General features: G+C 38.5%; 1 protein-coding gene across 6 annotated transcripts in view; it reads right to left on the reverse strand.

Annotated features, from left to right (window-relative positions):
- Positions 1-512: 512 nt before the first annotated feature.
- Positions 513-15264, reverse strand: part of LOC124555520 (solute carrier family 41 member 1-like) — a 65440-nt gene continuing 50688 nt past the window's right edge. For all 6 annotated transcript variants that reach the window (XM_047129467.1, XM_047129468.1, XM_047129465.1 and 3 more), the window contains 6 exons: positions 9212-9356; positions 8992-9138; positions 4633-4780; positions 4310-4518; positions 4080-4228; positions 513-926 (listed from right to left, as the gene is read on the reverse strand). In XM_047129467.1, coding sequence (XP_046985423.1) covers positions 741-926; positions 4080-4228; positions 4310-4518; positions 4633-4780; positions 8992-9138; positions 9212-9356 — 984 coding nt within the window. In that variant the 3' untranslated portion in view covers positions 513-740. The remainder of the gene's footprint in view (positions 927-4079; positions 4229-4309; positions 4519-4632; positions 4781-8991; positions 9139-9211; positions 9357-15264) is intronic.

Raw genomic sequence — 15264 nt, forward strand, 5'->3', positions numbered from 1 at the left:
GAAATTTAAAAATTAACCAAACTAAAAGAGATACAGTATGTACAAATCTAAGAAAGCATATTTTGTATTTCATGATTCCACAGTAGTTCAATAAGTGTTTAATACGACTTGCTCAAATAAGGTGAGCACTTAAACATAACATCAACCCAGAACTTTCTTTAAAATGTTATTCTTAGAACTTACCAGAAGTTGTCGACAGTATCATAATGACAAAAATATTCAACACACATTTTAATAATGTAGTATGAATGCAAGGGTAGGATGACCTCCTTTGTCTGTAGGTCCACAATTTTTTGTCGTCTTTGTTTAGTTTAAAAATATATAGTCACACAATCTTTGGCATTGTTCACACTTATCTGAACCAACAAAAGGAAAGAAACAAACTGAAAATGTCATAAAAATGTGTGAAAGTACAGTTCATGTACTTAACCTGCTATTTCTCTCTCCTGCACATTTATTTTTATTACCTGTCTGCATAGACGTGGTCCAGCATGTGCCTTAAAAGACAACTGTCTCTTACACTTCTCTTTATTATTACAAATATCTATTTTACATTCAATATTTCTTTATAAATATTACAAGTAAAATTTATTCAGTATTCTTGTTTAAAGCATTGAGTTTCCAAATTTACAATATGGTATGGAACACATCATTTTACCGGTCATGATTTTACAACAGCTTTTAATTCATCCACAACGGAATGTTAACTGTAGTGCAACAATGAAACAAAGGTCCTCTGACTAATCACCAACATCACTATCGTGATCACCAATAATGTACAGAAATTGGAATGCAATTGCTAGAAGTCCAGTGCCTAAAAAATCACCAATGGCAGTTAAGTACGGAATGGCAGAATTGTCTGGATCAATTGCTTTCTTCCACATCCAGTGTACCATCACATGACAGATATACAGCAGCAGTAATACCTGAAAACACAATCTAATATTAATTCCTGAAATTTAAATTTATTTATGTTAATTCAGATCCTTTCAAGGTATCTGAACAGAAATTTATACCACAACATACATATGTGACATGAGATGGGGGAGCCAGGAGTGCTAACATCTGATACATATAGTTTCAGAGTTGTATTAGCAAATGCTCGTGATGTTTTTCCATGATGCTGCTTGGAATGCTAAGCTCCAGGAGGTTTGTGAGACTACTAGCAGTTCCTCTATTTGACTCACAGATGGCAGAGAGAGAATTTCAAAATGGAACTCTGTTGGACTTGGTTGTTTTGAACTGTACTCATCATCTTTGGAGATGTGTTAGCACATTTTGTTCTATGAAGAACCAAAGTGATAGTGATAGAGTGGGATCTCCCACCCCTTCTCTTGCAAGTCACATTACAGATTTAGTTTTTACACACACACACACACACACACACACACACACACACACACACGGGAGTACTTCCCAAACTTTTTTTTTTTTTTTTTTTTGACAATTCTAAATTTATAAGTCTAGATTTGATGTGGGAATTTCATCTCTCCCATGCACAGCAGTCTCAATTTCCCCATTACGAGAGACACAGGTGGTTTCCTACCTTCTCATCTAGTAAATTCCTGATGAAATGTGAGCTGGTTAAAATTACCTGGCAGCCAACCTGCTTGTGTCCTCCAGAAATAAATATAAATGAATTATGAATTGGAAAAAGCAAGATATATGTAGTATCTCAGAAAATTTTAAATACTTCACTGATGAAATTTTGTCTTCTGCTGTTGCTGTGTATTTTCTCACTTTATGCAGGCTGACATTTATTGCACTTTTTTTTCATTTTAGCCAATACTGGGTGTCACCTGGTAATCTCAAACACATTCAATCCATTTCTTTGGTTTTCCTCTTTCCCTGGTGAAATTTCTTCTCTTACAGAGGCATTTGGTACTGAAAATAGCCCAACAAAATGACACTTGTTCATTGATTCCCATAAGTTAGTTTCAAAAGCAGTGTTTCTGCATAACAGCAATAAATTCCCATTGGTACCTGTGGGCGCACTCTGCTAGTATGAAAGAAACCTATGAAAACTACCATTTATATAGAAAAAGCTTCAATATGCAATGTATGACTGGAATAATTGTGATTTATAGGTAATTTCAGTTATTATTGGTCTGGAGATTTGCTACACAAAGTACTGTTTTCTTTTTCCACTGAGACAGTAAGCACAGGAAAAACTATAACATTAGAAAAGAATGGCCTGTAAGTCATTTATTGCCGGAGAAAAAAAAGCGAAACATGACAATGTGTAAACCTAAAAATTTGTATCTACCTCCATTACAAATGAAACTAGGATTTATGAAGATTTTTTTCAAAGCCATGGGAAACACACTTGGTTTCACATACTGAAGACATCAGTTTTCTCAAAATAGTGAAGCAAAAATTAGAGAAGGAATATTTTGTTGTCCACAAATATGATCACTAATTTGTGATGAAAAGTCTGAGGAACCATTGAATCCACTGGGGAAAGCAGCTTGACAAATATTTAAGAAAATTACTCAGTTTTTTTGGGAAATCAAAAGGTAAATTCATGTGGTATTGTCAATGATCCTACAACATTTTATTTAAAGTCAGGTTGTAATATGTCCCGAAGGGTCTACGTCTGCAATTGCACCTACATTTCTTCCTGGAAAATCTTGGCACAGTGAGCAATGAGCATGGGGAATACTTTCATCAGGAGATTTCAGCTAAAGAAGAGAGGTATCAGGGCAAATTGAATCTTAGTATGCTGACCAATTATTGTTGGACCATCAAGAGGGGATGCTCTACATGCAGAATATAGCAAGAAGTCTTTATTCTCATTTTCTATTTGAGTTAGTGTGTTTGAATACTGTATAGTTAAGAATGTCAAAAACATTAGTGTTTGAAATTATGAATGGCTGTCTTTTGGAAACCTGGTGTGATGTGGAAAATTCAATGGCATATTCGAATTCAGGAGAAAAGATACTAGCAGAATCACATCTTTGTCATTCCGAATATAATTATCTGGTACTGGTAATAATTCTGTCTAAACCTATACTCCACCAAACTATTATTATTTCATTTTCATACTCTTGTATGAGCCATACATACATTGGTGCACTAATATATTCTCTCAGATCTCCAAATTTCCTGATGTTGCACTTAACCATATGCTTTCTCTGTATCTATAGAGACCATATGCAGTTCATGGATTCCCTCCCAATAATTTTCCATGAGAATTCAAAGATCATTACTTCTGTTTCTTTGTGTGGTATAAATGTCTCCTTATGTTTTATCTTTGAGAAGTTTCTTCCATGATCTTTTCCCAGACTTTCATGGTGGGTGCTATCAGTTTAACTTCTCTATTGTTAGTGCAGTCTTGCATGTCATCTTTCTCTTTGCAGATGTACGCAACTGTACTGTTGCTTCATCCACTGTCTCAAAGTTTCCTCTTGCCACACCTAAACACTTCCAAGCTTCTATTGGGATTCATCTTGACAAGACATCTGTCCAGTTTTGTTTTATTTGCAGCTGTTATCACTTCTTTCCATAATAAATCCCATGTCACATTCTGAGAGGAATCACCCGCTTCTAAGACTGCTGAAGTTATTTTCCCCCTCCAGTCAGAAGCTTTCCAGGGTTATCGTTCTGTCATTCCTTAATCTTAACCTCATCTTGGACTACAAATTCCACTTTGTACTTTGCTTGTGTAATTTGGGTGTTTGGCTGATTTGACTATGGCCTTTCGTATTTGAAAAAGATTTACATTTCTCTCTTGTGCTCCAAATTTCATCACACCCCTCTTGGCATTTTGCTTTGAAAGTCTCTCACACTTCAACACTCCATTCTTCAAGATAGCCTGGTTTGATGCCTTGATGTTAGAAAGGCAATGCAGCTAGAAGTGTCATTGCAAAAAAACAATTTTTTAAAAGTTTGTGACAAAAAATTTAAGCATTTCTGATAATTCCCTAAAGATGCTATATTCTGTATGTCCAGCAATATGCAATAAAATGTGATATTGTCTTTAGTATTACTGACCTACAGAAGTTCATTGTGTAACAATTATATTAATTCTTATAATTGATTACTGCCGACATAAAAAAATTAAAATTACTGCAACTGACCTGAAGTAATGCAGCTAACAAATAAACTGCTACAAAAATAGGGGTTATTGATGTATGACCAGCCTGCAAGTAACTTATAGTACATGTGAAAATAAGATGGCCTGGTACAACCATCATAAGAAGAACACGAGCAGTTCTTGCATGACCACCTGCAACAAGATGTACATGCAATCAGAAACACACTCCATTTACATATCAATGCTTTCACCCCCAAAATCATCACTATTTACCTCGGCTGCAAAGTGCTTCCAGAGGATTAAGGCAGATGGTTCTGGCATGCTGAGGTAGCTTTCCCAGACGACTAGAGCGATGAAGGGATGTAGAAATACGACTGGCTTGCACAGCAACCAGATTTCCTCCTACACCATTTATAACTGGCTGAAACACAGCTATTCCTTTGAAGTTGGCTACAGTGAAATCTAAGATAAGGCCCCCGACACTGGAATGGTATAGAACAAATCATTACTCCATAACAAACATCCTTTGGTCAATATAAAAACAAACACAGTCTGCTAATTCACAAAGAAGCAAAAAAAGGCAGTGCAAATTTTACCTGCTAATAAGCATTGCAGATATCACTGGTGTCCATCCTGTGTATAACACTTCTTTTGTGAAAGTATTTCTTGATGCAATGACAATCCATACTGGAGTCAGTACTAAGAAAACACCAATTATAGTTGGTGCCAGCCAAGGTTGTGTGTCTATGGATTAAATTAACACACTTTTTAATGTCATACAGTAATAAATATTATGTTATGCACATTTATTTTCTAAATACCAGACAATTAAGTATGTCCCAAAGCAGAACATACAACAACAAAACATTGTGGTAATCCAGTATGAAGTATTCACTGTGTTGCAGTGTGTGTTGTTATGAAATCCCTTAACAATTAAAACTGTGAGCCTGAAAGAGTCTTGAATGCAGTCACTGACAGTTTAGTCAGTAGGAGCTTTGCCCTTGCATGGCAAGGGTCTGGATCCAAGCCTGGGTCCACTGCACAATTCTAACCTGTCAAGCAGTTTCAGTTGATTTTCATTTTTCACTCATAGAATTTAGAGAGAAAATGGTTCAAATGGCTCTGAGCACTATGGGACTTAACTTCTAAGGTCATCAGTCCCCTAGAACTTAGAACTACTTAAACCTAACTAACCTAAGGACATCACACACATCCATGCCCGAGGCAGGATTCGAACCTGCGACCGTAGCGGTCGCACGGTTCCAGACTGTAGCGCCTTTAACCGCTTGGCCACCACAGCCAGCGAATTTAGAGAGAGCATTTACGCATTTATTCCAGTGATTGAAAGTTACCATCTATTAAAAACTACTCCTTATACCTAAATGAAACATTGTCAACATTTTACGGGGAAGAGTAATTAAAAGTGAAGTACCACAGGGACACATTCATTTCAATTAATTTTATTCAACTTAATATGGGAGTTTCATTTTTCCTTCAGTTTTCAGGTGCAGGCTCAATAAATTAATGCAAATGCACACAGTGGAGGAAAAACTATTGCAAAAATGGCCAATTTGCAATTATTTCAGCCATGAAGGGTTACTGTAAAATAATCATCAACATTTATCGTAGAGGAGTGTCTCACATCCTTCAGTTTCGAGAAGATTCTACCAGCTCTACAACATATCATACGGAGAGGAAGGACCATAAAAATGTCTGAACACATCTTTGGAGCTGTTCGAGAACACTGTGCCACCAATAAGTATTTTAGACCTTCTTAATGTTGAAGATACACGCCAATACGTGATGCTTGCACAATAAACCATGTGATATGGCCACTTCCATCATGGTCAGGCTACAGAGTGATCAGAAATGTTGCTAATAATGCCATCCATTTAGATTAAAGCACAACTGAAATCTGTGTGTTAATGAATGTCTGACATGCTCAAAACAAACACAGGTGTTTCACAAATAATGGCTGCAGCTTCAGCCAAACACATAACCAGCTCATCTGTAGCGTATCAGTGCCTTCTGCACCAAATACTTCATATCCGCCTAAGAAAGGAAATCTGTAATACAACATTCTCATCAACACCTTTTACAGCACTATTCACTACATGGCAGTTTGAACACCACCTTTGAACACCTAGCATTACAATTCTCATGAACCGCTATTAGGAGGGAAGCTGTGCACCGACGACATTTTTTTCATTTAAAAATGCCTCTCTATTTACCTCCTCCAAACACTTAAAAATTTTTTATACATCATGCCTTAAACAAAGAAAGCAAATTTCTTGATATCCCTACGTATGAGAAGAAACACGCACTCATGACAACAGAGGGAAAACAGCTATCTGGCTAAAGAAAAGAAAATAATCTAAGAAATTTCCACATTCAGCATGCACACTTAAGTTTTGTCTACGCATCGTGAACTGCCATTTATTTATGGACTTGCAACTTTCTAGTACCTGACCATACACCAACAAGAACAACAAAAGAAGATTACTATATTATTATGGAAAAAGGGTGAAATAATTCTATGAAGTTCAGTGCCATAAAATACTGCAGGAAATTGCCTTGTGTGTGCTGAAAACACTCAAAGAAGTGGTACAGGAAGCACAAGAAAGGATTACACTGGGATGGGATAAAAGCGATCTTACTTTTTCCAGATTTCAAAGTACAAGATGCAGTCTGAGACCTGAAGTTCCCAAATGTGAATAAAATCATGAACATTGTTGTCACACAGAGAGGAGGAAACCTATAAAATGATACTCATACACTCACTCCCACCTCACTCATGTTGACCCACACAATCACTATTTCATATGCCTTTAGAAAATGGAGAAAGGGTGAAAGGTGCTGTATCTGGTGTTAAAACAAAAGTAAAATGACAGGGGATCTAAAAGGAAGGCACAGGGAAACGTGACTGGTTAACCACTTATAAGAAAACACAGGTGAGGCAGTCACCCTGTAAACAAATTAAGAACATCTCCCTAAAATTTGAACAAACACATTGGACAAATCACAAAACCTTAAAATTCTCACCACACTCATTTGAATATTACTTAAAATAGATGGCAGATCTGTCAGCAAATCTGCTGCAGCCCTCTGTTTTGAAAACAATGTACAGTATAATAACCTATGGCACACAGTGATCTGTGTATCATTAGTACCACACATTGGGAAGGTCCTCTCACCGTAGCAAGAAGCCATGTGTCATAGGGCTGTGGCCTATGCAAAGACAAGTAAGGAGAACCTCATCCTGTCTGCATGGCTGGAAGGAGGTACAGCACGGCCGAGTTGTGGGCTTTACTAGACACTTCCAGCCACTCATCTTTCTATCAACACATGACTAACTTAATTAAGGCAGCATACTTTGGGCATCAGGGAGGGGGGAGAATTCTCTCCGCAACTGGCATTTTATGCTGGTTGCCCACATAGGAAGTTTGCATAAAGTTGCTGAGCACAGCTTTCATGACTTGGATTGTTTATACAACAATAAGACACATTCTAAACATGTTGTCATTTAAAGTACTCCATTGGATGTAGTAAATAAAGCTTTAGATCACTACAGCAGACCATGATTTTAACTTTCTCAGGAAGTGAATCTTTGTCAAAAGCGAGGATGAATGGTCCAGAGTGAAAACAGGCTTTGACATGCAAAAACGCACTTCATTAATTTTTTGCCTAATTCTGCATATATCTGCGGCATTAAACTGCGGGGGAAAATTAAACCTTGTACAATGTTTAAGATCTTATGGGGTGTATTGGTGACAGGTCTGTCACCAAGTTTTCTGCAAGCGAATAATGCTTCAGATTTGGGATGAATTGCTCTTTTAAGACAACCACTTCGTAGTTTAATGAGGAAAGAGAGGTCTACAAATACATGTTCACTATTATCAACAAATAACAATGATTAGTTGTTAGACAGGGCCCTATGTCAGACTGGATACAAACCAGGAACTGAGGGGAGTACATTTCTGTAGTTCGTTTGATTTTGCTTTCCTACCAAGGCACGGACATGGAGGGTAAGTTCTTTGGGTCATAACTATCTGTGTTGAAACAATAAAGTCCACCTGGAGAGATTGCCATAAGCTCATGGCCCCTTATTGGTAACTTGGGCCTTTTCACTATGTGAGATATTCACAATGATGCCACCTAATCTGGTTGAGGACTCTCCTGATGAGTGCCAACAGCCAGAGCAATGGCCACCTTGACTGATGGCCATTCTTCGGAGTCCCATTGCCAGCATGCCAGTAAAAGAACAGACACACACTTATAAACATACACATGAAGGTAACAGCTTGGGCATTAATGGTGTGCCCCAATGTAGTTAGGCTGGTTATAACCATTTGAGTATCTGATTCCTCCCCCTCCTCCTCCTCCCCCCCCCCCCCCCCTGCTCCACTCCGCATGCCACATGGACTGGCTACCATACTGAGTAATGGGTATTTTGCGCACTTCCCTGTATGGCCTGGACATCCAGTGGTGGGGGGACATGAAGGTCAAACCTTGATCTAAAAATCAAGCACAATGAACACAAGTTCTGAGTCCAACGGTGTTGGAGGGGATCTAGCACCTTGAGGTCACCAGACAACAAAAGGCAAAAGGAATTAGTACGGCAATGGCTCAGGGCTCCATGCTTGCCATCCACACACTCAAGAATAGTTCTGAGGCCCCAGGTTTCTCTTGTTCTTCACTTTTAAATGTGTCTATCCAGTCAGTACTGGAACTTTTCCACCTGAAGATATGTACTGGCCAACTATTCTTGTGTGTGTGTGTGTGTGTGTGTGTGTGTGTGTGTGTGTGTGTGTAGAGAGAGAGAGAGAGAGAGAGAGAGAGAGAGAGAGAGAGAGAGAGAGAGAGCGGGGGGGTGGGGGGGGGGGGGGGGGACGACGACGACGACAGACTGATGAATTAAAGCACAAGCACTTTTAAGTGAAGTTTTTGCGACTTACCAATGGAATTGTACAGCCACATAGATATGCCCGACAGCAATGCAAGTGTTGTCAGATCTCCTAAACTAGCAGCAATAGGAGTTGCAATATTATCTGGATTGATATTGCACTGTCGAGAGCTCAGAATAACAGCAATCATTACCAGTCCTGCAAAAGGAATGATGATATAAGCCACAATTAAATCACAGGGTAATCAATTTACATACTCACATGAACTTACCCAAAGCAAAACTTGCTAAAGATGCTGTTACAACACTGCTTGCACAAAGTAGTAGTCCATGAGCAACATCAAATTTCCCTTCAGGAACCCATCCCATCACCATTGCTACTACGGATGCTAGGAACCCAACAACAGTAGCCTGGCACTGTAAAGATGTCTCCCATTATATCAGTAATTTTCAGTCGAAAAAAAAAACAAATAAAATAACTAAACCAGCATATATTTACAAGCATAAAATAAACTACAACCTGAGACTACTTTCCAAGCTTTTTACTAGCTATTTATAGGTTTAAGAACACCAACTAAGGTCAACGTAAAATTTAACAGCCATTTTCTACAGTATGTACAGTCATTGTTTGTGGCAGCATTATTATTTTTTTTATTAAGCATTTCTAATCTATGAAAGCTCTTAGTAAATAAACCCAAATAATGTAAGTAAAAAGCTGTGGGAGTGCATATAGGCATTATCTGCTGCATATTATCATACTGTATTAATTGGTACAAGCACTATTATGGAGTTCCTTTAACGCAACATTTATTTACTGCATCATATTTAGGGATATGACGTGTTACAGTAAAATCATACGTACAACTTCCACAGAGATAAGTCAAAAATGGTACAGTTTTCATTAACAGATAAATTGATTCATAAGGAAGGTTTGTATACACATTGCTCAAGGATGAGTTAGGTAAAGTAATGTAGCACGTTAACTACCAGGTGGAAATGAATGAAAGTGCTGGAGCATGTTGCCAGACATCTCCCAGTTGTGCGCAGAAAGTTGGATGTCGTATGACATGAGGTCTGTGCGACTATTTTCACAGCATGGTTTCATGTGCATGGGGAGTATTCCGAACAACTGAAACTACTGTCTGAAAGAGGCAATGTTCACTATGGTTAACAATAGCAACAGATGACTGCTACATTGTGCAAAAGGCAATTACAGGACCCACATCAAACAGCACATGCAATTGCAACCACATTTAACAGGTCTGCAAGGTAGGCAATCTCATGCTCCACGGGGTCATGGCGGCGGTCTCACTGCCCAACAACCAGTACGTTGTGTTCTGTTGACACCTACACATCGGTGGCACCATTTGCACTGATGAGTGGAGTTGTGTACTCTTCTTGGTTAAGAGGAGAATCAGCATGAATAATCATTCTAGATATACCCTCCTATGGCAAGAGGTGGGAACATTTAATGCACCCATGAACAGTGTTGAACGTGATCGTTTTGGTGGTCCAGGTGTTAGGGTGTGGCAATCCATAATACTGCATGGATGTACTGACCATAAAATGTTTTAACACAACACACTCACCAGTCAACATTATTGTGACACCGTACTCCTATTCCATATGATTCTTTTCAGGGTTGCATTTAGCTCAGACTTCATTCTTCTCTCTTTGTAATGAGAAGATATTCAGCAAATGGACTGGCTGGCTGGCTGGCCAGCTCATACCATTCTTTAGAGTGCACGCTTATCAGACAATATTCAGCTTTCAGAACTTGAATGTTGTATCAACACGGCACTGCAAATAATAGCAGCTGTTATAAGGAGAGGCCAGACCCTGTGACACACCAATTTTGAAAAGGTTTGTGTGTGAGACCTGCAATTTAATAGTTATGAAGAAATCTAAGAATTTGAGATTTTGATCCACTGCTGATATATTTGTGGAGAGCCCTCGTTAACTGAAGTGGCGACCAAATGGTCGAATGCAAGCATTTAGATGACATTAAATTTCTGTGATCATGTGTTCGTGTTCAAACCACACTTCTTACAATATTGATTTTCTTTATAGTGTGCTGAAGGGTGTCAAAATCTGCAGATATCAGGGTCTGGCATCTCCTTGTTAGATGTTACATCACTTAATTGCAACCATTAAATGTCTTGGTAGTTTTTAAGTTTATTGTGAATGAGAAGAAAGCATGAATTTTGTATGGGAGATGCTTTAGTCCTCGATACACTTGGGACACTAAGTCATTTGAGGTCAAGGTAAAAAATAAATATCAGGAAGGCTGTTTCAAGCAACCATAGCTTCATTCACAAAGAGATTCCATATGCCAAAATAAGTAAACCTGGCCATGTGATGAAATATGTAAATTTTTGATGGTGGCACAGTGTAAATTCTCACTAATCAAAATTATTTATGATGGAGACAAATAGGATACAAGAGCATCACAGCACATTTCAGGAGCTTTTTCAGCGAGAGACTGTTAGTGCTCTCATGTGGAAGTTATCTTTTTCTTGAATTGAATGGTGAACCAATTATCTTATTTATCCAATTATAAGATGAGGTTTTCTCCCTTTCACCGATTAAATTATTGGTACTGAGGTCAACATTTTTAAGTTATGTAATATATTAATATAGGGGTCTTACATTATAATGAATCTTTGACAATTGAGGTAATGTGCAGATTTATTTTGAAGAACTCTGAAGGTTCTGAGGGGAACAGTGAAACCAGCTCAGCTGAGAACTATGATGAATGTCTGAAGGCGAGTGGAAAGCAGGTAATAAGTTTCATTGTGCTACCAACTCTGGGAATTATGCTACATACCTTGGCTTTTTATGAACATCTGCCATACTTAAACTGCAGTTTACCTGAATCCATTTGTAGTCAGAATTGAACTGGCTTTAAAATTGCACAAATATTCAATAACACAAGTTTCTGCATAAGGTGGCAGAAATCTAGATGGGGTCAGTGGCGTACTTACAGTTTCATGTAGCAATGTTGTCAACACATACCAAGAGGTATTATAGAAATGACAGAGGGTATGTGCCAGCTCTTGGTTCTATGCTCCCAATGAGACAGTAGCGTGCTGAGAAAATGTATGAAAGGAAAAGACAAAAGAATATTGTAATATTATCATGTCAGTATACAGGGAGAAGAAAAATTTGCACACCAGTTTCATAGCGTGAATCCTCACATACTTGCAGGGCGAAAATGTCTGTCACAAAATTTCGTCCTGTGCATATTTTTGTCATTAAATGGATTTTAAAGATTGGAAAACTAGCAACACTGAATGGCAACTACCTCTGTCAGCATATAGGAGGAGTGCTGTGCAGTTGGTGCCAGGGACAGTGTTTTGGGTTAGCATGCAGGAGGCTGAGGGTTCAATCCTGGGTCAAGGCGTATTTGGTTTTATTTGCCAATTTCTTTCTGCCACATGATACTGTAGTACACACCTTTTTCTTAAGCCACATGTATCTGAAATTTACATAGTACATGTTTGGAAATTATTTGCAAAGTAAGTTGCTAGCCCTACTGGTAATGTATGGCCATAATGAAATGTAATGGACCTGAACGAGGCAAGAGTAATAGTTGGTAGTAATTGATGGCACCACTGGGGGAGGCTACACAGAAACAGGTTTCAAATTTTGTAGATGCAGTGATGTGAAACACTTTGGGTCCATGAAATGCAAAAGGATTCTTTAAAAGCTGACCAGTGAAAATGTTTCTACTTCCATTTCTGTGTTCGTAGTATGCAAGAGCAAATGTGTTGCAGAAGACACATTATTAAGCTATGTATGATGATTTAACTAGAGATACCGTACCATGCAGATGACATTCAGCAAATAAAAACAAATATGCCTCGACCCAGAGTTGAAGCCTTCACCTACTGTACGTTAACCCAAGATGCTATCCACTGCACCAACCGCACAGCACTCCTCCCATATGTTGATAGAGGTAGTTAATGTACATGAGCTGTGTTCTCAAATTCCACTGTAATCACAACCTGAAAAACTGCTGCATACTGAGAAGAAACAGCCAAGTATTTGTGACAACCAAGAAAGCTGATCATTTCACTCGCAGAAACTTAAGCCCTGTAATTATTTCCCACCCTAACCTCCACCTCTGAGGCTTTTCAGTATGTACAGGAGAAAAACAATGAGGCTTCCTGATTGCTCAAGAAATATCTGGATGCAGGTGTTGGAGATTACGAATTTTTCCAACTGCATCCCTCACAGAATTGAAAGCAAGTACAGGTTAGTTCATGAGGACAATGAAGAGGGCAAGACTTAAGTTATGGTGCAGAACAGCAATAAATAAGAAACAACTTCCCATGGTGTATAATGAGGAACTACTTGCCTATTAACATCACATAATGAAACTAAGGAACTGGCACATCCATTTGCTACACCATGTGGACTACACTGACAGGATGCCTGTTTATTTTGATATGGCATCAAACGTTACTGTCGATGTGAAGGGCCCTTTAAGTGTTCCTAGAAGAAGTTCTGCCAATGAAAATGCCTCAATGGTGAATGCACTAGCTGATGGGAGGAAGATACAGCCATACATGATTCTTCACAGGAACAGGATACTGCAAGAAAAACGGCATCTAGGACTTGTCTGTAGATGCCAAGAAAAGGTATGGACAACAATGATCTGATCCTAGACTGCTTTAAGATTGTTTGGAACCAGAAAGTTATGGATCTGCTGGCAAAGAACAACACAGACCCGGTAATAATTCATGTGACATGACCTGACAACTCCATGTAATGGATGTAATTGTGGAAATATCTTAAGGCTCGCATGTGACAGCTTTACAGTGAGCAGTGTCTTCAAAGAGACTACACCCTCACTCCAGGGGAGAAGTAAAAGAAACCCTCCATGTTCATGTTAGGTCAATGGATCATTACTGCCTGGGGTACAATGTCATGTGATTCAGTTATGAAAGGATTCAAAAAGTGCTGCATATCCAATGCTATGGATGGCTCAGAAGATTATACACTATTGGAGGAGTGTCAGAAAGAAATGCCAACAGGCTTGCAAATGAAGACTATGTCAGTGGTGGTTAAAAAGTGATACCACAAATTGGTTTAGATAGAAAGAAAAAAAGGAAGTGAAGATAAAAATTAAAAACAACAATTAATGTACCCCATTTCTCTTATTTCTCCTTGTACTATCAAAACTAGCTAATATGGCAGTCATGTCAACCCATCTCATTGTCTGTGAGAAGTTGAGAACAATCTGGTGCACTGGCACATGTATAAACTGAACTTTGCTCTACTGTAGAATATACCTTGCTGATATATTTTACAAATTTCATCTGAACATTTACTGAATATTAACTCAAGATAAACACACCAAACCAGCTTCTACCTTTACCTTACAAGTGTTGCTACTGTTCTATTCAGCAGCCAAAACACACACACACACACACACACACACACACACACACACACAATTCAGATGACATACTTCAAACGAAGTAAGAGGTTGATCAACGTATTTCCTGGACACACAGAAATTTCAGACATTGGCTGTGAGTGGGCACTGATTTAAATCAATGTCCTCCCACAGCCACTGTCTGTAATTCCTTTGTATCTTAATTCATATCGGGTGCTGGATCAAAATACCATCTGTTCTTTTGGACATGTCCAAAAGTACATACATCACATATGTATTTCCTAGACATGGGCCACACTGCAAAACCATTCACATGAATGGAGGAAAAACCAATGACCAGCTGTAGGACATACAGACAAAACATAACACACTAGAATAAATTGCATGAATTTCCTCTAGTGGCAGATACAGTATGAACCAAGATGCAGCCTCAAAATGCCAAAAATATCTAAAACATAATTTGAACAAAGACTGACAAATGTTTATGTTCAATGCCTATTAATTGCACAAAAATTACTATTACAAGGAAAAGGTAGAGTTCAGAAATTGGGGGGGGGGGGGGACGGGAGGGGGGGGGGGGCTACTGCCCTCCAAATTGCTGTGCCCAATAACAGAAAATGAAGGAAGGAGGACACTACATGATTTGAGTTTAATTTGAAGAAAGTGTATTCAGAAGAACAATCTGCAACAATAAAATATAATTTGTATGTTGCATAGCCATTGGAAATAGTGGGATATGACAGTACACTGCTAGTGTGCAGTGGAAATTGTGATAGGTAATAGTCCATAGTGACAGTGATCCAAATTATGCAGACGTGTCATATCAAGGGGAAAATGGATATGGAGCAGGACATAGTTAATATTAGTAATAATACGGTTTCATTGTTTACAGTCACAATATTTGATCAGGCGAATATCTGC

The sequence above is a fragment of the Schistocerca americana genome, chromosome X, assembly GCF_021461395.2.
Source record: "Schistocerca americana isolate TAMUIC-IGC-003095 chromosome X, iqSchAmer2.1, whole genome shotgun sequence".
In the NCBI taxonomy this organism is placed as follows: Eukaryota; Metazoa; Arthropoda; class Insecta; order Orthoptera; family Acrididae; genus Schistocerca; species Schistocerca americana.